Genomic DNA, 26924 nt, shown 5'->3' on the forward strand with positions numbered 1-26924 from the left:
GTTTGGTCTGCCCCAAAGTCTCATTATCTTTTATTTCTATCCCCACCTCTCTATAACAAAAAGCCTAACAACCAATGCCTTTGAGGCACTGAGCATTCAGCCTTCTGAATTCTATTCTGCTTTCTTAACTTACCTTAGAATTTAACTCCCATCACCACTGTGGAATGTTCATCCAGGTGGAGAGGGCCTTGGTAGTTCCCATTGCAGCCTTTCATGGTGGTTTAAGCATTCTTAAAGGATGGCTAAATGATCCATGGGGCCAGGGCAGTAAATTAAATCAGGTCAACACAGTGGAGTCTCAGTCATTGCTGCTTACTGGTACTGGGCTTTGTCTGTCTCATTAGGAGATCTGGCTGGAATGGGAAGCCAAGCCGACACTGGGAACTTCATTGTAAATTGTGTGTGTGTGTGTGTGTATGTGTGTGTGTGTGCGCGTGCTGATGAAGTTTTTAAGGTGCTGGCATTTAAGAAATTGCATGCTTACAAAGTTTAAAGGGCTGCGGAACAAAGCAGGAAGACTAGATTGCACAAGCACTGTTGCTGTTGTATAATGACTTAGCGAGAAAAAGCACGTTTGTGTGCTTTCATAAAACGAACTGATTCTGCGTGATATTTATTTTAATATAATTTAAAGTCTCAGGAATATTAATTGCATTGCATTTTCAGTCTTAAAATTTCTTAACCTCCCCTTTTCACTACCCCATCATTAGAATATGAACAATTTTGTATGTATATATGTGCATATATTAAAAACTGTTTATCACAAGATATACAATATGCCATCTGAAGATGCATATTAAGATGAACACCAGTAAAGCTCTGGTTAAAGAAAACATGTAACAACACATTTTCCTTTTATTGTTTTAAAAACCTTCAGTTCCAAGGTAGGAGAATCGTGTGCATTGTCCCTGTATTTCCAAAGAATGACTTCTATGGTCTCACTTCGTTTAAAACCTCTACAGGTTGCTCTATGCTGAATGTAGACCTTAGCATGCTCTAAATTGTACACTGAAAAATCCTGGCTGACAGATTTACAAACCTTTACTGTTTGAAAGTATCCTATTATTCAGCAATTATTAATTATATCAGTTTACTTGATTGCTGCCCCCTTTTGTTGATTTCAGAAAATTGGGAACTAAGTATAAAACCACTGTAGTGTCTACAAGTAAAGGCTGCCCGGTGCAGCTGCACATGCCTAAGACTTAAGCATTCTAAAGGATGCGACATTGAGCTGGTTAAGTTCAAGGTTTGCTTGAACTTAAGAGAGGGTAAGGGAGTGAGTATTTCTATACAACAATCGTTTGGTTATGGAAACAGTTAGGATATGTAGAGAATAAAAATGTGTGTTATCCCATTAAATAAAGACTTGGGGTTTTATGAGAACAACAGTAGATTGGGCAAGGGTCCCTCCTGCTGAAGGCTTTTGAAAACTGGTTTCTAGTCATGGAGATTAAATTCATTTTTTATTACTCTGGTGCTTGAAGATTAAATTTTAAGATGAATGCTGTTTAATAAATCCTGCTGTTAATGTGACTCTGTTGTCACTGCCTCCCTTAATGGGCTTGCTGAGAAGGTAGTTTTCCTCTTCCTTAGATGTTGCCAGCCAGAGTACAAAGTGCCTTTTAATATCATCTGGTTAATATTTTGGGAATCTATAACCATCTGACTATTTTCTTATATTGTGATTCTCTCTTTTTCGCAGGCAGAGATTGTTAAACGACTAAATGCTATCTGTGCACAGGTCATTCCTTTCCTGTCCCAAGAGGTAAGATTGTTGATCTGATGACTAGGAGTTGTGGCATTTTATTGATTTTTTTTTTTTTTTTTTTTTTTTTTTTTTTTGCAGACAAGGGATTGTAGACCCGATTCTGGTCTCGTCATTTTCTTGATGTCCATATTTCACATTTCTAAAGTATAATGTTCTCATTTCAACTTCTGAACCTTATTAATGTTTACTGTGATGTAATTGAAATGTCTTTATTAATGGGATATTTTATATTAAGTAAAATTTAATTATTTAACTATTTTACTGTCATTTTTCAAACCAGTGTTGCTCAGCATTATACCTGTTTATTATAATGCTATCTAATCATAGTTAAAGTAAAACTACCAGCAAGACGAGATCTTGATCTGTATATCTGTCACTGAGCATTGAGACTCAGCAAGAGATGTACCATATAGGAGGGCTTCACCTAGTGGATAAACTAATGGGACTTTTTGCTGCTGCTTTGAAAAAGTTATTTTTCATTACCTGATTAATTCTTTATGTTGACTATGGATTTGGAAAAGACACCCAAGGTAAATCCAGCATACACATTTCTGTGTCACTTTAGGCTTTTTGATAGGGGCCTTTTTATGTGGCCAGTGCCTGGCATGTGGCTCACTAGTTTTGCTTTGATCATTACTAGGGGTAGTAAAAACTTCAAAAATGCATGCAGGTTAGAAGGAAGGTATGTCTTGCTAGTGTTTGGTGGTTTCCTTTGTCTCCCCTCTCCCTTTACTTTGTGTATTTGCTTGGTTTGGGTAGGTAGAATACTATTAATAATACTGAAAAAGGATGGTTTGGCTTTTAGATTATTGAATCTTTTATTTGCTCTCAATCCTTTATCAGCTGTAAGAAGGAAGAACTATTTCTAACATCTTGTGGCAACAATACTTACTTGGTACTTTCGTTTTAGGCAGAGAAGGCACCTTCCTCCCACTCTTTTTAGTTTCTATGTTCTGTCATTGCTTTTCAGAACAGCTGTTCACAAACTTGTCTAACAATTGCATGGGCTGGGTTAGGCACAAACCAGTTTTCTGAATTAGTATATGCATTACAAACATGTGATTTCTGTCTGACTTATGTTGTCCAAACCAGGATTCGTTTTGAGTAGCTATTATGTTGAAGAAGGAGACACTCTTATTCACAAACTTTGCTACTGTCTTAATTCACAAGCTGGGGATTTTGTTTCCCTTTAGCTGGAACCACTGAACCTCATTATCCTCATTTATCTATTTTTACTTTGTATTTGCCCGTTACTAGATTAGGTGTGTTTTGACTAAGAGTGTCAATGGGACACATTTGCATTTCTGTCTTTCTTCCTTATTTTACAATATATTTTTCTTTATTAATATCTGTGTGTGCCTCCGTGTGTGTGTGTCTGTGTGTCTGTGCGCGCTTGCTTGCTATATATGTGTCTGGTGCTGACAGAAGCCAGAAGAAGTGCTGGAAAACAGGACCAAGTTCCTCTGCCCCTAACTGACGCAGGTGTTTGTAACATTCAGCTCTCTCTCTAATCTGTATTTTCATTTCTTTCTCTTGGCCTCTCCTACACTAGTGAGTGGTTCTTATTTGAAGTTCTACTTGTGGCGATAGAGAGTGAGATGTTCTCAAAGCTGTAACCAGACTGGGATGTGACACCCAAAGGTAGCAGAAAAAAGCTACAATTATTACTAGGGGTGCTGTTAGTCTTTGGGCCTAAGCAGGCGCAGACTGCTGTATGCAATTACTAGGAAAGGTTTGCCCCCATAGCATTTCCAAAGTCTGGATTATCATCAGAAGTGGAAGGTGGTCTTGAGGGTACTGATAAGGTATTTTCCCACTTGAGTCATTATTTTTTGTGTGAGCAGGGCCAGTAGGAACAGAATGTGAAATGGTAGCAGGGCTAAGTAAGACTGGACTGGAATTAATTGCTGAGGATTTTGTACCCTGTAGAAGAAAGCCATGGGGGAAGTATTAGCAACTCCTTTTCTTCTGCTCTAGGCTGAGAGGGTAGATGTTTAACTCTTTGCTTTCCTAAGGTTTTGACAAGTTCTTCATTTTGGTTTTTGGTATACATTATGAGCCTATATCACAGTTTCCTAAGCCCTAATGCTGTGTATATCTTCTTTTACTCTTTCTCATTTTCTGAACTGGAGTCTCATTTTCTGAGCTGGAGTATGTCTCTTAAAATTTAAGCCACAGATATGTGTATTATTGTTTCAGGATTGCATTTATGTTTGAGGTTGAAAACAGTCTACCTTGTTTCTTTGGGGTATTCTGTAAGCAGACACCTCACTTTTTCCCTGAGGACAGATGGACCTTAATCTGGAGGGCGGGGAGGAGGCAGGTTATTAGAGAAAGAAGGATTCTATTTCCTGTCTCTTAAGAAGCAGGAAAACTACTCATGCATGGAGAAGGGCATCACTTAGTGCCAGGACTGAAGGCTCTTAATCTGACCTTTTAACACCAGCTCTCTGTGGGATAGTGTCACTGCCAGAAAGGCAGCTGTGGCATTACTGTTTATTTTTAAATGTTTTTTATTTAAAAATTAAATGATTCTATCTGGAGAAGGAGAGGAGGGGGAGGTAAAGAGGAAGTGTGTGTGTGTGTGAGTTCTCTGGAGACTAGAACATAAGCTACAGGACAGTGGTTGGAGGTGTTTTGAGCATCTGAAAGTGGATTCTGGAATCTGACAGGAACAATAGGTAAATTTATATTCGTGTAGATTCTGCCTTTAATTTAGCTTTGTGTATTGATTGGTTATGCTTGTGTATAGTTTATTATTTTTCCCCAAACTTACAAAAAGTTAGTAGTGAATTATAATTATTAAATAAATTTGGTTGGTTTTAACTGTAAAATATCTTTTTCTTTATAAGTCAAGTTTTAACTTAAATATACTTTAGGTTGATCTACAGTTTTAAAATTACAGAAAAATATTTTTTGTAATATAATTCACTACAACATTAAAAACTAGAGCCAACACGTACAGCTACGACTAAAGTTCTAGGCATTAGACAAAGATAGTGCCTTCTTTTGCTGTCAAAAGTAAACAACAGAGTAACTATTACTTAGATTTTTAGAATTTCACAGGATCCCCAATACTACAATTTAGAAACCATGAACCCTCATCTGTCTGAACCTTTCCTCGTCATGCGTCCCCCCCCCCCCTTTTGGGGGGGGGGCTGTTTTTTAACCTGATTTTCTATGATTTTTGTCCTCATAAGATATAGCTCCCGGTAATACCTTCATTCTCTCTCATATTATATCTCATTTTCAGGCAACAAATTTCCAATATACCACCTTCAAGCTGGCAGTTTCTAAAGAAGAAACACAGCGGCTAGTTTTTGGACCGGAATCAGGTCCTGGGGTCCTGGCTTCCTAGCTACAAATCACATGGCTTTGTCTAAGCCAACACAAGTGTGACTGTTAGCAAGTACTTTGTCTCTCTCAGCCTCAGTTTCCTTATCTGTGTGAAGGGCCTTTTACCTGGGCAGTTAGTATACACACTTCCCATGTATTCATAGTGGCTCTGGCTACAGTGGTTTCAGAAGACTGTAAGTTCTCTTGGGGGAAGATCCGGAACCGCTTCTAAGTCTTTTTGAATCATTGAATTTTGGAAGCATGTGAATTGGTTATTATTTTTTATAATGTCCTTCCTATAAGGTAAAACTAAGCCTAAAGAGTCTGAGTTAGCTGGACATCTGTTTTTTTTTTTTTTTTTTTTTTTTTTGAGCAGTTTCAGGATTATACCTATAGACCCTTAGTCCTTCTGGTCCTCAGTCACATTGAATGATGCCATTAAATGTTGTCTTGATATGGGTTGTCCCACCTCAAAACCACCTCCCCTTTTCAGGAGTTTGAGTCATATATATCTATATATCTCTCTCTATATATATAGATAGATATAGATATATATCTATATATATAAAACGAGTGCGGTGTAGCTGTCTTTAGAAACACCAGAAGAAGGCATCGGATCCCATTACAAGCCACCATGTGGTTGCTGGGAATTGAACTCCAGGACCTCTGGAAGAGCAGTCAATGTTCTTAGCCACTGAGCTATCTCTCCAGCCCCAGCTTGCATCTTTTAAGGCCACTATGATGTGAATTGAAATCTGTGTAATAATGTTGCATCTTGGAAAGAGAGGCAACATTTTTGCTAATGTGTAATCAAATCAAAGCTCTTCATTGATTTGTTATCTCTGTATGCCTTCAGTGTTCCTGTATAAGGAGGAGAACAACTCTGTCTTAAAATGTATATTGTATGTATGGAAATAGCATCTGTTATAGTAAGTGCCCAGTTCCTCCTCTCCTAGTGTTCTTTCAAGAAATGGAATCTGAATCCTAAGACCTTTGGCAAGGAAGAAAAAGCTGGGAAGAGTTGAAGGTGATATTTCAGAAGAGCTGGCAGTGCAATTTCTAAGCTTTACTAGTCTAGCAGTAGGCAGTCAGTTCTGTCATTATTTTGACTTATTAAATTTAAAGTATTAAATATTGAGCACCTAATTGTGTAACCAATTTGGGAACAGTTGTGGGTTTGGTCCTTTTTGTTTTCCTATAAGGGTTATATTGAGTCCATCAGCATATTCTTGATGGTAATCAATCAAGTGTTCTAAGACCTTTGAGAATTTCAGAATCCTAATAGGCTGTAGGTTTATAATATTATAGTTGAAATTCTCTTCTCAGTGAACAGTATTTTGCAGACACTTGCATTGGTAACAGGGAACAGAGGTTGCTGTAAGAGATAGATTATGTGAGAAGTGGCAATGTGATAAGAACCTGAGCTCATCCCGACTTAGGACCAGAATTTTATATTCTTTGTAGTAGTGAGCAGAATCCTTGGGTTTGTAAGGCTGCAGTTCCCAGGTTTCTGAACTAAGCTCCAGGGCTACCTGCATAATAGGGCTTATTACTAAAAATTGGTGATAATGTAAAAAAGACCTAGGTGGATATTTGGCCATCTTAACAGAGCGCAACTTACCTAGCTGATTTATTTCTTAAAAAAGCTTATTCTTTTCAGGTAATAGTTGTTCTATAAGAAAATTTTGGCAACTTCAGGATGCTATAAATTTTGGTCTCCATGTTCATTATGTCTTGTCCTATCTATAGAAATGGGAAAGGAGGGGGGGTATTTTTTTTTCCTTTAAAAGGCAGAATGTGGATGCTCATTTCTACAGTGTTTTTGTAATGTCCCAGATCTAGTTACTGTCCCTATGTAGCTATAAGGAGACTTTGAAGTGGAGTCTTACACAGCCACCTAAAACTTATAGTAAGGTAAATGAAGAGGGATATAGGGCTAGCTTTTAGATACAGGGCTATGCATAACATGAAAAAAATGGCTGCTTTTGCTATTACATGGTATTATTGCTATTATGTGGTATATGTTTATATAATAAATACTCTATCTGACCATATACTCTATCTGACAATATACTTAGCAAAACCCATTTTAATTGATAGCCTAATATATAAAATAATGTATAGTTTTTGCTATAAAAATTATACATCCAAATTTTGCTGTACTGTAGCGTATCAAGGAGTTTATAGTCACACAGTATAGAAAAGATTGGAGTACATATGAACAGATATGGACCATGTAGACTATCTGAACAACTTGTAGAGTCTATATGTGCCTGTTTTAAATATTTACAATCCAAGGATTCTTTTTTTTTTGTTGTTGTTTGTTTATGTTTTTCTTTCTTTCTTTTTCCCAAGACAGTTTCTCTGTGTACCCCTGGCTGTCCTGGAACTCACTCTGTAGACCAGGCTGGCCTCGAAATCAGAAATCCTCCTGCCTCTGCCTCCCAAGTCCTGGGATTAAAGATGTGCGCTACCACTGCCCAGCCAATCCTAGGATTCTTTTTGTTTTTGTTTTTGTTTTTGAGTTTGCACTATTTATTCTGTACACATTGATCATCCATGCAATCATTGTTGGACAGTAGCTGTCTTCTAACTGAGAAAGTAATTTATAGCTGTAGGATACAATCGTATAAATATTGTCAGTATATCCATTTTCAAGAATCATGAATTGGAGACATTGACATCATAAAGTAAGACAAACTCCACATATGTCTTTCTTACAATGTGATTGCCTCTTTTTCACTCTAGCTAGACTACTTTTCCCACTCTTGTCTCGCCTTTGTATGACTTGGTTGGAAGAATAGTTTTCAGAGACGAGAACATGGGAATACAGTTTTCTCTGTGTGCTATCTTTAACAAGATATTCTTTTTTATTTTAGTTATAACAGTATAATTGACATAGATGAATAACCTGTATTACATTAATATATTTTTTTTAATTTTAGACAATTTTTTGGTTTTTCGAGACAGGGTTTCTCTGTGTAGCCCTGGCTGTCCTGGCACTCACTTTGTAGACCAGGCTGGCCTCGAAATCAGAAATCCGCCTGCCTCTGCCTCCCGAGTGCTGGAATTAAAGGCGTGCGCCACCACACCCGGCTAGAAAAAAAATTTTTATTAGATATTTTCTTCATTTACACTTCATATGCTATCCCAAAAGTCCCCTATACCTTCCCCCCGCCCTGCTCCCTAACCCACCTACTCCTTCCTGGCCCTGGCATTCCCCTGTACTGGGGCATATTATCTTTGCAAGACCAAGGGCCTCTCCTTCCAATGATGGCCAACTAGGCCATCCTCTGCTACATATGCGGCTAGAGACACGAGCTCTGGGGGTACTGGTTAGTTCATATTGTTGTTCCACCTATAGGGTTGCAGACCCTTCAGCTACTTGGGTACTTTATCTAGGTCCTCCATTGGGGCCCTGTGTTCCATCCAATAGATGACTGTGAGCATCCACTTCTGTATTTACCAGGCACTGGCATAGCCTCACAAGAGACAGCTATATCAGGGTCCTGTCAGCAAAATCTTGCTGGCATATGCAATAGTGTCTGCGTTTGGTGGCTGATTATGGGATGGATCCTCAGGTGAGGCAGTCTCTGGATGGTCCTTCCTTCTTCTGTCTCAGCTCCAAACTTTGTCTCTGTAACTCTTTCCATGGGTGATTGTTTCCAATTCTAAGAAGGGACAAAGTGTCCACACTTTGGTCTTCGTTCTTCTTCAGTTCCATGTGTTTTACAAATTGTCTCTTATATCTCGGGTATACTAAGTTTCTGGGCTAATATCCACTTATAAGTGAGTACATATCATTTGAGTTCTTTTGTGATTATGTTACCTCACTCAGGATGATGCCCTCCAGGTCCAACCATTTGCCTAGGAATTTCATAAATTCATTCTTTTTAATAGCTGAGTAGTACTCCATTGTGTAAATGTACCATAATTTCTGTATCCATTCCTCTTTTGAGGGATATCTGGGTTCTTTCCAGCTTCTGGCTATTATAAATAAGGCTGCTATGAACATAGTGGAGCATGTGACCTTCTTACCGGTTGGGACATCTTCTGGATATATGCCCAGGAGAGGTATTGCGGGATCTTCCGGTAGTACTATGTCCAATTTTCTGAGGAACCACCAGACTGATTTCCAGAGTGGTTGTACAAGCTTGCAATCCCACCAACAATGAAGGAGTGTTCCTCTTTCTCCACATCCTCGCCAGCATCTGCTGTCACCTGAATTTTTGATCATAACCATTCTGATTGGTGTGAGGTGGAATCTCAGGGTTGTTTTGATTTGCATTTCCCTGATGATTAAAAAAAAAGTTCAATCCTAGGATTCTTTAAAGTATTTCTCAGTTAAAGACTAGACTATGGCAAATTATACTTGGTTTGCTGTATTTGTAGCAAATTTGCTGGCTGGAAAATGCCTTTCTTTCCTTTACTATCTCACATACATCTTGACAGTGAGATTTTCTTCCCCCAAATCATGAAAGAATCATACTGTAGGTCATTGGTTTTAAGATGTCTTTTTTTTTTTTTGAAAGATCTGCTTAAGCTGGGTGGTGCAGACACACACCTTTAATCCTAGCACTCAGGAGGCAGAGTCAGGTGGGTGGATCTCTTTGAGTTTGAAACCAACCTAGTCTATAGAGTGAGTTCTAGGATACCCAGGGTTACACAGAAAAGCCTGTCTTGAAAAAACAAAATAAAAAAAATTAATCTGCTTAAATTTATTGTTTTACAGAATAAGGTTGATCCATTTTAGTGGCTTGTATTGTGAACGATTTTTAATATAATAGTTTTATTCTTTGGGAGTTTTCATCATACCCCCTATGTATCATCTCCCTAATTAATGCCTCCCAGATCCAGCCTCTCTTCCCTAATCCCCAATTTTATATCTTTTCTTATCTTATTTAATAATGGAATCCATTTTGTGCTGCCCAAATATATTTTTTAGCATGGGCTGTCCACTGTAGTATGGTTGAACTAGTAGGGACCAAACCCTTAAAGAAAACTAATTCTCTCTCCTCTAAAGTTGTCATCTGTCCATAGCTACTCAGCTAGTGGGGCTCACTCTTCTTCCATCTTTGTGCTAGATTGCTGACTCAGCTGCTGCAAGTTCGTGAGTGCATGGCCCTGTTCATATCCAGAAGACACTGTTTTGTTCTAGCTCTTACTGACTTCTCATAAACATTCTGCTGCTCTCTCAGGATGGTACTGAACCTCGTGTGGTTGTGATGTAGCTGTCCCATCTGTGTCTGAGTACTCACTGACCTAGTCTTTGCACTTCTGCAAACCATTGGTAGACCACAGCGTGAAATAATCATGTAGAGTGAAAGCAGGCAGTGGTTCCTTATGAGCAGTGGCTGCTCAAATACCATTTCTTAAACTCATGGTCCTTGTTTTAAATCTTGCCATCAATAAATTGAACAGCTTGTTTCTAGTCATTCAGTGCCAAGGAGAATGGATGTTTGGCTCCTTCCTCCTTTTGGAACTCCACAGCTAGGTATTTTGTTTGTAAGTTATTTAAACAGGCAGAGCTCCTTGGGAGCTGGTGGAGGCATCATGTAGGCTGGACCTCATTAACATTAAATTAGTTGTAGTCTGGACTCAGAAAGGAGCAGAGCAGTTTTTTCTGTGCATCTGTTATTTTGAATAAATACTGGTTTAATAAGTGAAATAATTAATTGGTTTTTTTCTTTACAACACTTAACAGAAATGTTCTAATCATTAGACTTTTTAGACCTTAAAAGCTAAATTATGAGTGGAAAATTCTAGTCCTTCCATCTAACATTTACTTAGGGGAAAGGTAACTTTAACTTTTAATGCTTTCTGGTACAAATTAGTTACAGCTTAGAGCTCTCCTTTGCCCATTTCCGTTAGGTTTTCTTAACCAGTTGTATCATATTGCAAATTTACTTTGTTTTATTGTTTGTTTCATCAGAATTTTGAGATTAATTTGTACTTTCTACATTGCATTTACAAAGTAGACAATGGAGGTTAGAGAGATTGCTCAGTGGTTAAGAGCACTGTGTGCTCTTCCAGAGGTTCTGAGTTTAATTCCTAGCACCCACAAGGTGGCTCACAACTATCTGTAATGTGATCTGATTCCCTCTTCTGGCATGCAGGTGTCAATGCAGATAGAGCACTCATATTTAAAAATAAATGAATCTTCTGTATCTATTCCTATATTGAAGGACATCTGGGCTATTATAAATAAGGCTGCTATGAACATAGTGGAGCATGTGTCCTTACATGTTAGAATATCTTTTGGGTATATGCCCAGGGCCCTCAGGTAATATTATGCCCACTTTTCTGAGGAACTGCCAGACAGATTTCCAGAGTACTTGTACAATCTTGCAGTCCCACCCACAGTGAAGGAAAGGCCATCCAGGCTCTGCCCCACCTGGAGATCTATTCCATTTACAGTCATCAAATGCAGACACTACTGTAGATGCCAAGAAGTGCATGCTGACAGGAGCCTGATATAGCTGTCTTCTGAGAGGCTCTGCCAGAGCCTTACAAATACAGAGACAGATGCTCGCAGCCAACCATTGGACTGAGCAAGGGGTCCCCAATGGAGGCGTTAGAGAAAGGACTGAAGAAGCTAAAGGGGTTTGCAACCCCATAGGAAGAACAATATCAACCAACCAGTACCCCCAGAGCTCCCAGGGACTAAACCACCAACCAAAGAGTACAAATGGAGGGACACATGTCTCCAGCCACATATGTAGCAGAGGATGGCCTTGTTGGGTATCAATGGGAGGAGAGGCCCTTGGTCCTGTGACTGCTTGATGCCGGTAGTGTAAGGAATGTTAGGGCAGGGAGGCAGGAGTGGATGGGTGGGGGAACACCCTCACAGAAGCAGGGGAAGTGGGGCTGGGATAGGGATTTCCCCAGGGTGGGGGGGAACTGGAAAGGGGGATGAAATTTGAAATGTAAATTAAGAAAACATCCAGTTTCAAAAAAAAATGAATCTTAAAAAATGTAGATAATAACAGTTATATAGTAGTGGTCATATGAATTCGATAGAATTATAATTCCAAGTGATACATACATTTTTGTCTCAGATAGGTTTACATTTTTTCCTTCTAACGTGATGTGAAAAGAGCCTTTTGGGGCATGTGATAGAGGAGTATTGTCCACACCCTTTATTTTAGTGTGTGGGTACTTCATTTCTCTGAATCACATTTCACTTGTACAGAATAATTGAGAAATGGAAGTTGAAAAATGTGATCAGGCTCTTTCTTACTGTGCCTGAGGGCGGAAAGGAACAAATACAGTGGTTCCATGCACTGCTAGCAGTGTTATTGGTCTGTAATGGCTCCACCCTAATTGCTCATGTTGCTTCTTTACATTTTAAGAAGTCACTGGCTTGTGGTGACATGGTGTGATGTAGGTGGGCTTGGCTGAACCGCTCATAGGCAGGCAAACTAGGAGAACATTTGCGTGTCAGCAGCCTGTATCACATAAGTCTCCCTCACATTATGGAGTCAGTTTGTCAGTTTCGGAAATGGGTTCCAGTGCATTCTATGCGGAGGATGTCCTGAAGGATGTAATATATACATGCATTGGGCTTCTTCAGAAGATTTGGTCCCAGTTTGTGAATTTTACATTTAGGTATATGCAGGGTAAACATCATTTAAAACATTTTCTTTCTCCTCAAAACCCTGAGCTGTCAGAATATAATACTCCCCTGTGTTCTTTTGGTTGACTAATTATCTTGCTTCACCTGACCATGTGTTTTAATCTCAATCGAGTGGCATAATGGTAGCATTATGATCTGTTTGACCTCAGGAAATAAAAGATAATTCTCAGGAGGTAATTTTCTTTTTCTCCTGCAGGTTTAATTAAATGTGGGCTTCCCTCCAAAGGCAGCATTGACAGCCTTGTATGCATGTTTCCAAAATTAATATATGTTTGAAAAACCTACTATCTTTGAGTGAAGATAAACTTCAAAGTACTTTGAGTATAAGCAGAGTTGCATTGTCTAATACAGAGGTAGCAACGTTAATTTAAATTATAATTAAGGCTTAAGAAAATTTAGAACTGCTTTCTCAGTTACACTAGAAACATTCTAAGTACTTAGTGCTTATTCATTTGTGGTTGGTGGCTGACATATTATTAGTACAAATGGAACAGTGTGAACATTGTAGAAGGTTCTTTTGGACATCCGTGAACCATAGAGCTTGGGTATACAAATAGAACGAATTCCGAATACTTTTGAGAAGAAGGGAGGTGGCAAGGCAAAGTGATGAGTAGGGAAAGACTTGAACAGCTTTTCCAGTGTGTCCCCAAGAGCTTACTTTTATGCTATTTTTAACCTTTTAATTGTTTTACAGAGTAACAGGCTTCTTTATGGTATTTTCATTCAGTTGGGTTGAACTCTTTCCCCTTTCTCATTCCCTCTTTTCTCCCATCTTTCTGACCCCATTCCTCCTTCCATTCCTAGTGTTCTTCCTTCCAATGTCCTATGACCCATGCTGTTACCCACCCTACTGTATTCATTAAAGCCCTACCCCCACCTTCTAATGGGCTCCCCCTTTTTTGTTTCTTGGTCTCTCTACACACCCCACAGAAATACACTATATAGAACTAAGAGACTGGTATCTGCATATGAGTGAAAAAATGTAAGATGCTTTTCTGAGCCTGGGTTTCCTCAATATTTTCCAGTTCTACTCATGTTCTTATAAATTCGTTTTATAACATTAGAATAAAATTCCACTAGTACATATTTAGTGCAGTTTCATTATTATCTATTTACCAGTGATGGACAGCTAGTCTGGCATTGTGACTAGAGCAGCAGTAAATATTGATGTGATGGTAACTATTATAAAATAGAGTCCTGTGTGTGTGTGTGTGTGTGTGTGTGTGTGTGTGTGTGTGAGAGAGAGAGAGAGAGAGAGAGAGAGAGAGATAGTAGTTCTATTTGTAATTGTTGAGAAACCTCACACTGATTTCCATAGTGGCTGAGAGCTTACTCTTTGACTAACAGAAAATGAGACTCTTTATTTGCCACATCGTTGCCAGAATTTTTGTCTTTTTTTTTCTCTCGATGTTAGCCATTTAGCCAGAGTGAAATGAAGCCTCAAAACAGTTTTAATTTGCATTTTCTTGATGGCTAAGGATGTTGAACACTGAAAAGTATTGGCAATTTGTATTTCTTCTTTTGAGAACTTTGTTTACATCTGTAGTCTTTGATCCTATGTTTCAAGCCAGAATTGTTTGGTAGGCTATGTGTATGTATTCATCATCTGAACTGTGGCTTTGAAAAGTTCTTTATTTTACCAAATGTTAGTGATATTTATGTTTTTTGTTGTTGTTGTTACTTATGTTTTATATCTTTTTTTGAGAAACAGTTTTGGAGCACTAGGACAGGCAGATTTAGGAGGTATATTTAAATTCCTTATGTACCTGTAAACTTAGTAAGAATTCTTTAGTAGATAAAGTAGGATTTCAGTGAGACTTACAAAGCATGGAGTGGTATTTTCACTTGAACTTGATCTGTTCAGTTGCACCTGGAGTTTTGTGTTCTATCCACATTGAGTATGGCCTGAAGAATGAACAACATTAGAGTCATTGAATGACCTAAGACTGTTTAACCTGAAAGGGAAGTAAGCTGAAGACCTAGTATACTATTTTCAGATGCAAATTCAGAGAAAAAGTTGGGGCCAGTGGGAAGCTTTGGGAAAGCAGATTTTAAATTGTAGTATTAGGGCTTATTATCCTCCAGTAGAAAAAGCTTATTAATAAGGTGTCATGAGTTCTTATCAGAGAATGACTAACAGCTGGCTAGAAAGCTTCAGAGGGGAGTAAACTAGTGGACATTCTAGTGGTTTTTGGCCTGTGGATGATACTGCAGTTCTCCTATACCAACCCAGACAGCATTTGGTTTTCAGAGTCTTGTTCGGGGCTTAATAAAGCCTAGTATCTGAGTCTTAGAATCTCTAAAGGTTCATTCTAGAGCCAAATTATGATAAATGGGTGACATTTATCTACACATGGCTAATGCTTCCGATTAGGAAGAGCATTTGGTTAAGTTCTGCCTGGTATAGTGCATGGCTCTCTAGTTGTCCTCACTTTGTGGACTCCCCGCCCCTGCCTTCTGTAAGGTCCACTTACTAAACTCGAGAAACTGATAGAATTCAGTGGCTTAAAACATTTTCATAATGTCTCACTTTCTACCAGGATAAAGTACAGCTGTTTGTCGTGTCATGCAAAGTCCTACACTGATGGCCATATTCCATTTTTTCAGATTTTAATTCCTACCAATATGTGCATATCGAGAAATACCTCTGTCATACTCCTATATCTCCATGCATCTGCCTTTGTTGTGAATGCCTCTTCCACTTTAAAGAGATTTTGCCTGCCCTAAAGGCCCTATATATCCTACTCTGCCTGTCCTTGGAGTTCCTCAACCCACTCTCCCCCAGTCACTCACAAGCTTCTTTCTACTTCACAGACCTTTGTCATTTCTTCTTTTGTCTGTTATTTTCTTTTTCTTTGTTTCTCGTTCTTCATCCTAAGAAGTCCCTCCAGTTTCAGCTGTCCGGTCAGCTTCCTTAGGGACTCATCCTCTAATACTTAGATTAGATTAAGATACTTCCTTGATAAATGATTGCATAACATCCTCTAATTTTCTCTCGGAAATTATTCCCCTGCAGTAATTATAGAGCTTTTTGAGTATTAATTCTCCATCTTTCTTCATAGAGTTTTTAAAATTTAAATTTATCTATTTATTTTTCCACTTACGAGAGTTTTGCCGCAGTGTGTGTGTATTGTACACGCATTGCCATGGCCAGAAAAGGGTATTGGATCCACTGGAACTGATGTTAGAGATGATTGTGAGCTACCGTGTAGATCCTGAGAACCAAACCCAGTTCCTCTTCAAGAGCAATAAGTGCTCCTAACCTTGAGCTTTTTCTGCAACCCCTCTTTGTAGAATCTAACCTGTGAGAGCAGGGTGTCTGGTCTATCTACCTAACCTAACCTCGGTGCCTGCTGCACATTAGGAACTTTACTCGTATTTGAATGAATGAATGAAGGAATGAAAGAATGAATGGAAAACAAAGGCTTTCCTGATTTCCTTCTAAAGCCTCTTTTGATATTTTATGTATTACATTTCCTTGTACTCTGTCTGTGGGCTGTATATGAATAGGGAATGTGAGTGGTAAGTCCGCTTTTTGTATTTCGGTAGCTAGCAATATGGTGTTCATTGTAAGAATCCTGTGATCATCTTTGCATTTCTGCCAGTATTTTTTCTTCCAATATGGGCAGTAATTCTTAAATTTTTCAAGTTGTAACAATTTTTGTTACTACTTTTCTTATTAACACCACATCTCTTGTCTGCCTCAAAATACTGATAAGACAGATGTTGGCCTTGTTATCCTTTTCAGAAAAAATATCCCTTCTGAAAAAACTTATTTTGTTCACATAACTAGTTCATAAAGGTCTGTTTATCAGTAAGTTATATTGTACCTACATGGGCTTATGTCCTCTCAATTTCATGGAAGAAACATCTGATGCTTCTCTTAATATTAAAAGTAATTTTGTAACAATGAAAATAATTTAGTGTGCAGATTTTTGTCCCTCCTCCCAGCAACACCTGTATTCTTTAAGTCACAGTATTCTTATATACACCATAAGTTCATTTTATTTTACATGTAACTCAGTGGTTTTCAGTAATTTTGCAGTCATAAAGTTATTCCTGTAGTACAGTTTTTTTTAAATATTAAAGTGTAATTTTTAGCTAAAGTGGCTATGTTACCACTTGATGTGTGGTAAGAGGATAAGCCGGAAGTGGGGCTGGAATCAAATGAGGGCAGAGCATGAGGAGATGGCGGGCAGAGTGGAAAAGCCATCAGCATTCTAAAAACGTGTGAAACACTTTATGAATTTTCTGAGTCAGGGACTTTGCTTGCTAACAATGTGAGCATGAAAAAACATACATACATCCTTGTTGGGCCAGCTTTGGGAATATGTGGGTTTCGGTCTCAAGAGGTACCTTCTCCCATTTGTGGCCTTTTTGCCTCCTCTTTGTGCCTGAGTTTTAGTGTCCATGCTACCTAGTGGATGTGTCCAGTCTGTGTGGTGATGCGCTTACCGTGTAGTGGAGTGAGTAATGGTGGAGTGCTGTTGGTGCTTTCAGGGCTAACAGAGGTGGCATTGTCTTAGCAAGCTTATATCATAAAGGTGCTTCAGCAGTGAATGTTTCATGGACTGTGAACAGAAATAAGGAAGGTGAATTTCCAATCTGCAGGTAAAGTCCAGAAACTATTAGCTCTTAGCCATTGCTGTCCAAACAGACAGCTGAGTCATGGCTTCCATTTTAATGTTAGCTTCCTAACAAGTTACTGTCAGGTCTGCTGGCAGATCAGTAGCTAGGGTTTTCTCAGAGCCTTGCTACCTGAGGTGTCTTTACCTGTCTTAGCAGTTGGGATACGACTTATGAAGCTAGAGCTGCACAGTCCTGGTACTAGAAAGGCCTGATGTAGATACGTTTGGTATCTACCCTGTCCCAGGTAATTGCTTTTTTGTATATTTAATTATTAAATAAAGGAGCTATTACAGTAGCTAGAGATATGGCAATGGGAGGAGCTTGCGCAATGGGAGTGGTAAGTGGATGAATGTTTGAGGAGAGCGAATGCTGTGCATTGTGGATGAGTGTAGATGCTATCTTTTGTTTGACTTTCCATTTCAAGACTTTTATTTCAGAAAGAGAGAAAATGAATTATTTCATTTTAGTAAATATGAAAAAGGAAGTAGACAGCTATTTATAAAGATCAAGCTTACTTCTTAGGCTATGGTTTGAAACTGAAACTCCTACAACTAAAAACAATTCATAAGTATATCATTTAATGGTTAATTTCTAGTGAAAACTTAAAAGGTATTAATGTGTTTAATATTTTTGTATTAAGCAAAGGATGAAAAGATCTTAATATGCAACTACTTTAAGGCAGTTTCCTTTCCCACAGAACTTCCTCTCATGCCTACACTCAGGTCAGAAGTAGAAGTTAAGCTATAGTATTATTTATGTTTGAGAGTTTTGAAGTGGAAGCTTGACAGTAAGGGAGAAAACTCCATGTTTGATGGCGAGCCTCTTGCATGTTGTAAGCAGTTTTATAGTTGAACTATGTGAAGAACATATGCTAAAATTTTACAAAGATCAACTAACACATACATGCCTCCTCTGACCACACAGAGAAATGCCTGTAACATAGCTTTTTGTCCTTTGTCCTAAAGCTACTTGAAAGATTTCCAAAGACCAAATGTGAATTGTGTAGACCACACTCTTCATGTGTGCTTGGAGTGATGTTACACTGAGGGTCTTTTTTTTTTTAAGGTATTTTCCTCATTTACATTTCCAATGCTATCCCAAAAGTCCCCCATACCCACTCCCCCTTTTTGGCCCTGGCGTTCCCCTGTACTGGGGCATATAAAGTTTGCAAGTCCAATGGGCCTCTCTTTCCAGTGATGGCTGACTAGGCCATCTTTTGATACATATGCAGCTAGAGACAAGAGCTCCGGGGTACTGGTTAGTTCATAATGTTGTTCCACCTATAGGGTTGCAGATCCCTTTAGCTCCTTGGGTGCTTTCTCTAGCTCCTCCATTGGGGGCCCTGTGATCCATACACTGAGGGTCTTACACAACCATTTGTGTATGTCTAGGTTTGTAAATGTCCCATGTAAACACTTCTCTGTTATTATTATTTTTTTATTTTTACCACTATTACAAAACTCATATCAGTTATTGCTTGTTATCTTTGGAAATGAATCAAGAGTAGAGAGATTTTTCCAGTAGTAGTGACTCTAGTGTTTCTAAAAAAAATAATTTAAAGTTCTAGGTTTTAGCTTTTCTATTGTATTTTTTAAAAGGACATGAGTACTTCCATTTCATTTGCATGTTTGTTTAAGCATGCAACCCTTTATGACGGAAATACAAACACTTTTACACTTCCAGCAGAGATAGAACATGGAATTAGAAATAACCTTTTGATGTTCATGCTAATAAACACCTGAGAAGAATGTAAAAATTAGTACCTGTAGAGAATACTTAAAGACTCGTTTTTTCCCTGTAGGTGGCATAGAGAAAGGGGTAGCAGAAAGAAACGGGGGAGGGAGGGTGGTGAGCTTTGTCTTCAGTATTGGCGGATGGTAGACTGCTCTCGGCCTGAGAGTGGAGTCTGTGCAGACAGTGCAGATGGAGGAGGCATCTTCCAGGAGCACAGAGATGTGTACATCTGACAGCTTGTTATTCCTAATGACCCTGGACATCTTGGGTAGTCATCTACCACCTGGAGGTTTTATTTGGAAGTCTAGAGACCCGCAAATACTATTTTGCATGTAAAGTTAGAGGACATATTAGGAAAAGTTGTTCTGACTGAGTAGAAAACAAATAATTGTATTCTGTTTCTGATCTTCATTTATAGCACCAGCAACAAGTGGTGCAGGCTGTGGAACGGGCCAAGCAGGTGACCATGGCAGAACTGAACGCCATCATTGGGGTACGTGGCCTTTCCATTTTAGCTCTGATCTTAGTGTGTGTCCTTAGCTTTCTTGCTTTTCTCTTTTTAAATTTTGTTCCCACAAAGGGGCAAAATGTAGTAGATGACCACAGTGACTTAAGCTTTTCCCTTCAGTCTCCTGAGGCATTTGCCAGCTTCTCAGAAGCTCTGGACCAGTTTACTAATTAAGTTGGCTCATGTAAACTCCCCTGAGGAGACTGGATAGCTCTTTCTCATGTTTCTTTACTGTGCCATTAGTTTCTGTTGCTAAAGTAGACAGGGGAAAAAAGAAAAGATACAGGATTGCTCTGATGTTACAAATGACCTGATTTTTTTTATCTTTCCACAAATGATCTAGATTGCCTTAATAGCACTTTTAGTAAAATACGCAGTTTTGTATCTCCTCTCCTACTCTTTCTCCTTATGCTGAGTGGCTATGTCCATTTTTAGGACAAATAGTAGATGAACTAAAAGAAGAAGAAAGAAAATCCCTGGCACACTTGGAAAAAAACCCTAGCTGGCAGTAGAGGGAGTGGCCTTTCCTAGAACCTGCTGGACCCATAGGTTTAGGCATTCACTCCAGCTCCAAATGTAACATCTAATAAACTTAGAATAACAAAGAGGAGAACTCTAGTTTGTGAACAGTCCAGTACTAACTGAACACTTTATGCAGAAGTGCAAGCCACACTTAGCACATTGTAAAGAAGACTCCCTTTCCTTCTTCCTGCTCCCTCCCAAATGCTTTCTGTTGTGTATAAATTATACACAAAAGTCTTCTCTTTTTTCTTCAGTGTATCAAACACACTTTGAAATGCTAATTATTCCATTTACTTTCATTAAAATTCAAATTGCTAAGTGAAGATACAAATAAGGGTCGCCTGATAATCAATCTGAAGTGAAGATGCTGCTTCAATTACGCCAACTGTCCTTTAACAAGGAGATCAGAACTCAAGGATCTCTGCACGGGTGTGGATAGCAGTAGTCTGATTGGAGCTTGTTACTTAATAGGCTATTTGAAGGTCTGTTTTCTGTCTCTCTCTGACCACAAGAAAAAAAATTCTGGAAATTAGCACACATCATAAACAAAAAAGAGTTAGAAAAGTGCCCCTTGGAAAGGAAAGGCTAAATCAAAAGGGCCTATGGTCTCAGGAACCTTTGTCACACATCTTTATGCTAGGTGGGGGGCCAAGGACAGTGGAGAGAAAATATTTTATGATGTTTTTCTTTCTTAAAACACTAGAAAATGGCAATATATCTATTTTTTGATTAAGAGAGTTCAATTTTAAGTTAGTCTAAGTGTATTTAGTGATTCTACTTGCATTAACTTTTGTGTGTGTGAGTGTGTGTGTGTGTGAATGTGTGGTCATGCCAGAATAGAATGTATGTGTGTGGTTTTGTTTTTACATTATCTCTCACACATCAAACATGATAGAAACTACCTATAGTTGCTACTTCATGGAGTATAATGTATACAGTGGCATTGTACAGTATGCTGCCTGAGAACCTTGCAGGGTCATTTCATGAGTAGCTAAAAGACAGCGATTCCTACCTGCATCTGATTAGCACCTGTTTCTAGGAAAACAATGCATTTTTGTTATTGCTTTTCTAGTTTCTAGTGACCAAGTTGTACAATTGAAACATGAGCTAAATCAGACCTATATTGTTTTAGATGTTGCTTAAAAATGAAGATAGATGAAAATTACATGTTTCCTTATCTTTATCATTTCACATATATTTTTAAGGCTGTTTTATGCTGCTTCATTTTGAATGGGACAATATATTGCTCTTAGAGAAAGCACTTATAAGTTGTAGCTGTATTGTCTATATAGATTTAATTTTTAAAATTAAGCCAATTTAATTTTGTAATCTAAAAGCTTACTTGAAGAACCTAATTCAGAGAGCTACATGCTATCAAAGCAGCATCTGTTGGTGTTGATGGAGTTTGTGGAGTTTCAAACTATTTGTATTAGGACAAAGAGTGGAGTTTTAAAAATCACACAATCTGACTGTTCTGAAATACAGATCTTACAAAGTGAGTGGAGCCATTCTGGGCAACTAAAAACAGAAGAAAGGAACCTGGTTACAAACTCATGTGATCAGTTCTGCTGCTGACTTCTCTCTCTCTCTCTCTCTCTTCCTCTCTCTCTTCCTTTCTTTCTTTCTTTCTTTCTTTCTTTCTTTCTTTCTTTCTTTCTTTCTTTCTCTCTCTCTCTCTCTTTCTCTCTCTCTCTCTCTTTCTCTCTCTTTCTCTCTCTTTCTCTCTCTTTCTCTCTCTTTCTCTCTCTTTCTCTCTCTTTCTTTCTTTCTTTCTTTCTTTCTTTCTTTCTTTCTTTCTTTTAAAAGCATGGTAATAGTCTTCTATAAGTAGGTTTCAGAGAGAGAGTTTATGTGGGATTGTGGGATTTTAAATGCACCCATGTCTTCAGTCCTCTTGAGTATCATACTAATAGTGGTAGGATTACATTTTTTAAAGGATTTATTTATTTGTGTTGGGGTGGTGTGGGATACTTGGGCCATCTTCATTGGAGAGGCTAGAAGGCAACTTGTGAGAATCAGCTCTCTCCTGCTACCACGTGGAATCCAGGGATTAACCTCAGCTTTGAAGCCTTAGTAACAAAAGCCTTTATTGGCTGAGCTGTCTCACCTTTCTAGGAAATGGTAGTACATTGATTTGTTACCAAAATGATGACTAGTCAGGTTTAGAGTTTTTTGCTTAGATGTTAGAATGGAATTGGCAGTGAATTTCTGCACAGAAGAAAGAAATGACAGCGTTTCATCTAGGAGGCACAAGACCCATCCATGCCACTGCAGACCTTCATTTATTTATGCCTCCATATGCACCTGCTTTATATGTATGCTCACCATCCAGACAGGAGGGAATGTTCCCAGATTTAATGAAATCTGATGAAGCACCTTTTAACTCTGCAATATTATTCTACCTTCATTGGTAAATGAGCCAAACCAGTGATCCATGCAGTTTAAATGCAAAATGCTGAAGTGAGCCTGAAACCTGGAGAGGTGACTGTTCTCCTGACAATAAGCTAGTGTGTTTAATGGAATGAAACAGTTATAATGATTTCTTTCACAGGTCATGTTCAGTTGAAAAGTGTTGATAGATTGAAATAAGTTAAATATCATTTTATCTTTTAATTATAAGAAAGAAAACCAGAAAATTTCCATTTTTGTTTTTGTTTACAGTTATTGTCTTGTATTTTGATTTCATATTTATGCTTTCCTTGAGCTACCCTAAATGGGCTGGAGGAAATGTTATGTATGTAGTTTGGTCCTGCCATGTGTCCTACTAGCCACTGTGTTTTTAAATTAGAATCTCTGTGAGATTGCGCTGTTGGAACAACACACAAATTGCAGTTTTAAATCAGTAATATGATCTAATTAGAAATGATGTTTTCATTTCCTGTATTATTAAATTGAGTCATCTGACTATCTTAAAATGCTTTTTAAATCCATTACACTATATAATCAGTGCATGCTGTGTGAATGTGGTTATGCTTAATAAAGGAGGCTAACGTAGATGCATAAGAATTCCAACAAACTTCTATTAAGAAAAAGTTTCTTAATGTGAGCATTAGAAAAAAAAAAGAGATTCGGCTTATGAAAATAGAAAATGTATTTAAAAAAAAATTCCTCATCCTCATTTCTGTGCTAACTTTTTAAGGGGAAAATGATATGAATGTAAGCATTAAAACCCCCATCCCAATAACCTTTATGAACAGGTATGCCACGGTGTTGCAGGAAAATGCAGTTTAGCACTAGAAACGCTGAACCTCAATTTTTAGCAGTGACATTTTAATGATAGGAAGTCTGCAAAATTATTTGCCATCAATTGTGAAGGCAATAACAAGCCTTGGTGGTTTTTCACACTTTCTGTGTTAAGTGCTTTCAGAATGACAGCGTAAACTGTGTTAGAGAACTCCAAGGAAGGAAAACTGATTAAAATGTTCATGCTTGAATGGTGCTGATGGAATAGTTCATTTGGACTTTCTCTACCTCCTGCAGCTCAAGCTGAAATATTAAAATTCAGTGGATTTAAATCTCTCTCCTCTCAGCTCAGGAAAAAAACATTACATTTTAATAGGTTTTAAACCCATAATTCATTGGTTTGGAGCAGCACTATTAAATCTATTTAAATATTACTTGTATTACTAAAGAAATGATTTAAATGCCATTGCCTTTTACTATCCTATGTGTTTGAATTATTTTTTTTAAAGAGGCAATATTTACTGTTTCTATTTTCTGTCTTAACACTTCCTTGTCCTTGTCGTATGATTGACCCTTACTGAGATATAAATTGTGAGTGCTTACTTTTGCTGACCCTCATTTTGTGTGTGTGTATGTCCACGAATATGCATTTGTTTATTTCAGATTGACATTCTAGGGCTGAGTCCCATACAACAATTTGGAAAATATGTCCCTTCTTTGCCATTATAAATTTCACAACTACCATTTTATGTTTCGAATGCATTGGGATGAAGCATTTTGATAATTTCTCATAGGTCTCTTAAAATAATAAGTCGTTAGGTAAAAACCTTAAGGGCACACGTGTATAGGGTGTGAGATAAGGGCATGCAGCTGGCTCAGCATTAAGAGCAGTAACTATTGTAGAGGACCTGAGTTTGGCTTCCTGGTGTCATCCACATTAGGCAGCTAACAACCACTTACTACTACAGCTCTGGGTAGTCTCATGCCTTTGCCCTTCAAGGGCACCTACACCCACATGTACCCCTTCACGTATACATAATTAAAAATGAAATAAATCGTAAAAACAAGTATGTGTAGGGTATCCTGTAGGCATAATGTTATTATGCACTATGTAACATTTACCCCAGTATCATTCAAATACTGGTTTCTCTTTCCCATTATCTGGTTTCAATCATTGTAATACTTATGTTAAAAATCTCCTGCCTAAAGTTTCTGTAAACAGTCTTCACCCATTTATTCTTTGCCTTGTCAATAAAAGCTGGAAAAGCCAATAATTAGGCAATAAAAAGAATAAGATGGGACTTCTATCAGCCAAGGGAGGGGTAGAGAGGGAGGGAAGAAGAACGGATTCACCATGTGGAATGGGTGTAGAGAGACATCATGAGAGAGCACACCTGAAGCCCAAAGATCCAGACCAATACAAAAATTCAAGTTTCTTGGGGATTTTGGCTGAGAGGTAGCCAGATTAGATTAGAGGATTAGAGTAGAATTATAATACCTAGTTGTTGTGCTTTTAAGTTATAAATAAATCTTAGTCTTTCTGTGTTGTTCTTGGGGAACTAACTAGGATAAAGAAAAACAGCTGCTCTATTCATTAATTTACTGCATATTATTTATAATAATATTATTACAGAATTTCTTCCCTTTTATAAGAATTGTATAGTGTATATTCCTGTGAATACATAACCTCTAGTAAGATAAACCTGAAGGAAAATGAAAAGCACACTTTACTTTTTTTTTTTTGAAAAGTTAAAAATTCCTTAATTTTTTATTCCTGGTACCACTACCACAATTTACAGGGCAATATACCTGATGTAATGAAAAGAAAAAGACAAAGCTACAACAGATAAAAGACCTCAGGAATGTACATCTAATTGACACTACATTGCATTAATCAATAGCTACACTTTTTGCAAACTGTGGCTATGACAGTCCTGAACAAAAAGGGTTTCCTGTTTAAGCTGCAGTAACTTTTCTGACTATGGATCATCGTTCCTTCTGTGGCAGACTTTTACAGTTCCTCTAATGCATTTGGGACGACTGTCTCAAAGTAACCTGCAGCTTTCCTGACAACTCGCTCTCCTGCTAAGAACTGTAGCCGTTTCTGTTTTATTTTAAAACCTTCTGCTACCATATCCACCACTCCAGATCCATAGCCACCACCATAGGGACTGCCTGAGCTTCTTCCACCAAAACTGCCCCTCTTCATGGGTCCATAATTTGATTGTTGCTGTCCACTATAATTTCCAAAGTCATTATAGTTTCCACCACCACCATAATTACCTCCCCCAAAATGTCCTCCTTCATTGTAACCATCATAGCCTCCTCCTCCACCACCACATCCACCCCCCTGGTTTCCGTAGCTTGGTCCACCACCTCCATAACCTCCTCTACTGCTGTAACCAGGACCACCACCATAGTTGCCACCATCGCCTTCAAATCCATTATATCCACCACCACCACCTCCATAACCACCTCTTCCACCAAAGTTTCCTCCACGACCAAAGTTTCCTCCACCACCTCCAAAGTTTCCTCCACGACCCATAAAGTTGCCAGATCCACCTCCACGACCTCTCTGTGATCCAGCAAACTGCATCTCTTGTTTAGAAAGGGCCTTTTTCACTTCACAATTATGCCCATTAATAGTGTGGTATTTCTGAACAACAATTTTATCAACTGTGTCATGATCATCAAAAGTTACAAAAACCTGTCTTCCATAACCTCTATGGTTTCAATCTTGCCATACTTTTCAAAGTAGTCTTTCAGGTTATATTCTTCCGTATCCTCTTTAATACCACCAACAAAGATTTTCTTCACCGTTAAATGGGCACCAGGCTTTACAGAATCCTCTCTAGAAACAGCTCTCTTTGGTTCCACCACACACCCATCAACCTTGTGTGGCCGAGCACACATTGCAGCATCCACCTCTTCAACACAAGAGTAGGTCACAAAACCAAAGCCTCTGGAACGTTTTGTTTGGGGATCTCTCCTTACCACACAGCCTGTAAGTGTGCCCCATTTCTCAAAATGTTCTCTTAAGCTATCATCTGTGGTTTCAAAGCTCAGACCACCAATAAACAGCTTCCTCAGCTGCTCTGGTTCCTTTGGATCATGGCCCTCCATTTTGAGACCGGACTCGCCTCTTCCAACTCGAGTTCAATATCCACACTTTTTTAACAAAAGCCAAAACATAGTAAATATCCAAGAACACCTTTTCTATTTCTTTATGTCAACAACAAGCCACCCAAGGCCTTGATGTGTCTTGGCTGTCCTCCTATACTGAGCATGGCTATCCTCCCATACTGCGGAAGTTGCCTTTCCTAGCTCACCTCATCCCATTAACACACACATTTCTCTATATGTTGCTGCTAAAACATGTGCCACAGTTTGAGGGTGCCAGATACTGAAGGCTTGCTTTCCTCTGATGCATTGTAAAAATCGATCCTTCAAAGAGTCCCAGCAGGATGGCACTGAGTTGCCTACCATAGCCATAAAATTAAGAATACCCCCTTCTTTTCCCAGTCCCCTTTCCTTCAACACCAACACCATTGTTTAGAAGAGTACTACAGCAATGTGTGTTAGCCTTTCCTTTACTAGAATTTGTATCC

The 26924-nt window shown here is 38.4% G+C and overlaps 1 protein-coding gene and 1 pseudogene across 7 annotated transcripts in view; one reads left to right on the forward strand and one right to left on the reverse strand.

The window, feature by feature from the left end:
* LOC110285992 (TLE family member 4, transcriptional corepressor) overlaps positions 1-26924 on the forward strand; it is a 141905-nt gene that overhangs the window by 32569 nt on the left and 82412 nt on the right. For 5 of the 7 annotated variants that reach the window (XM_021152454.3, XM_021152455.3, XM_021152456.3 and 2 more), the window contains 2 exons: positions 1703-1765; positions 19522-19596. In XM_021152454.3, coding sequence (XP_021008113.1) covers positions 1703-1765; positions 19522-19596 — 138 coding nt within the window. The remainder of the gene's footprint in view (positions 1-1702; positions 1766-19521; positions 19597-26924) is intronic. The other 2 variants (XM_085834009.1, XM_085834010.1) reach the window with 1 other exon arrangement.
* On the reverse strand, positions 25400-26471 carry LOC110285993 (heterogeneous nuclear ribonucleoprotein A3 pseudogene; annotated as a pseudogene).

The sequence above is a fragment of the Mus caroli genome, unplaced genomic scaffold (assembly GCF_978045245.1).
Source record: "Mus caroli unplaced genomic scaffold, Mus_caroli_1 scaffold_20, whole genome shotgun sequence".
NCBI classification, from domain to species: domain Eukaryota; kingdom Metazoa; phylum Chordata; class Mammalia; order Rodentia; family Muridae; genus Mus; species Mus caroli.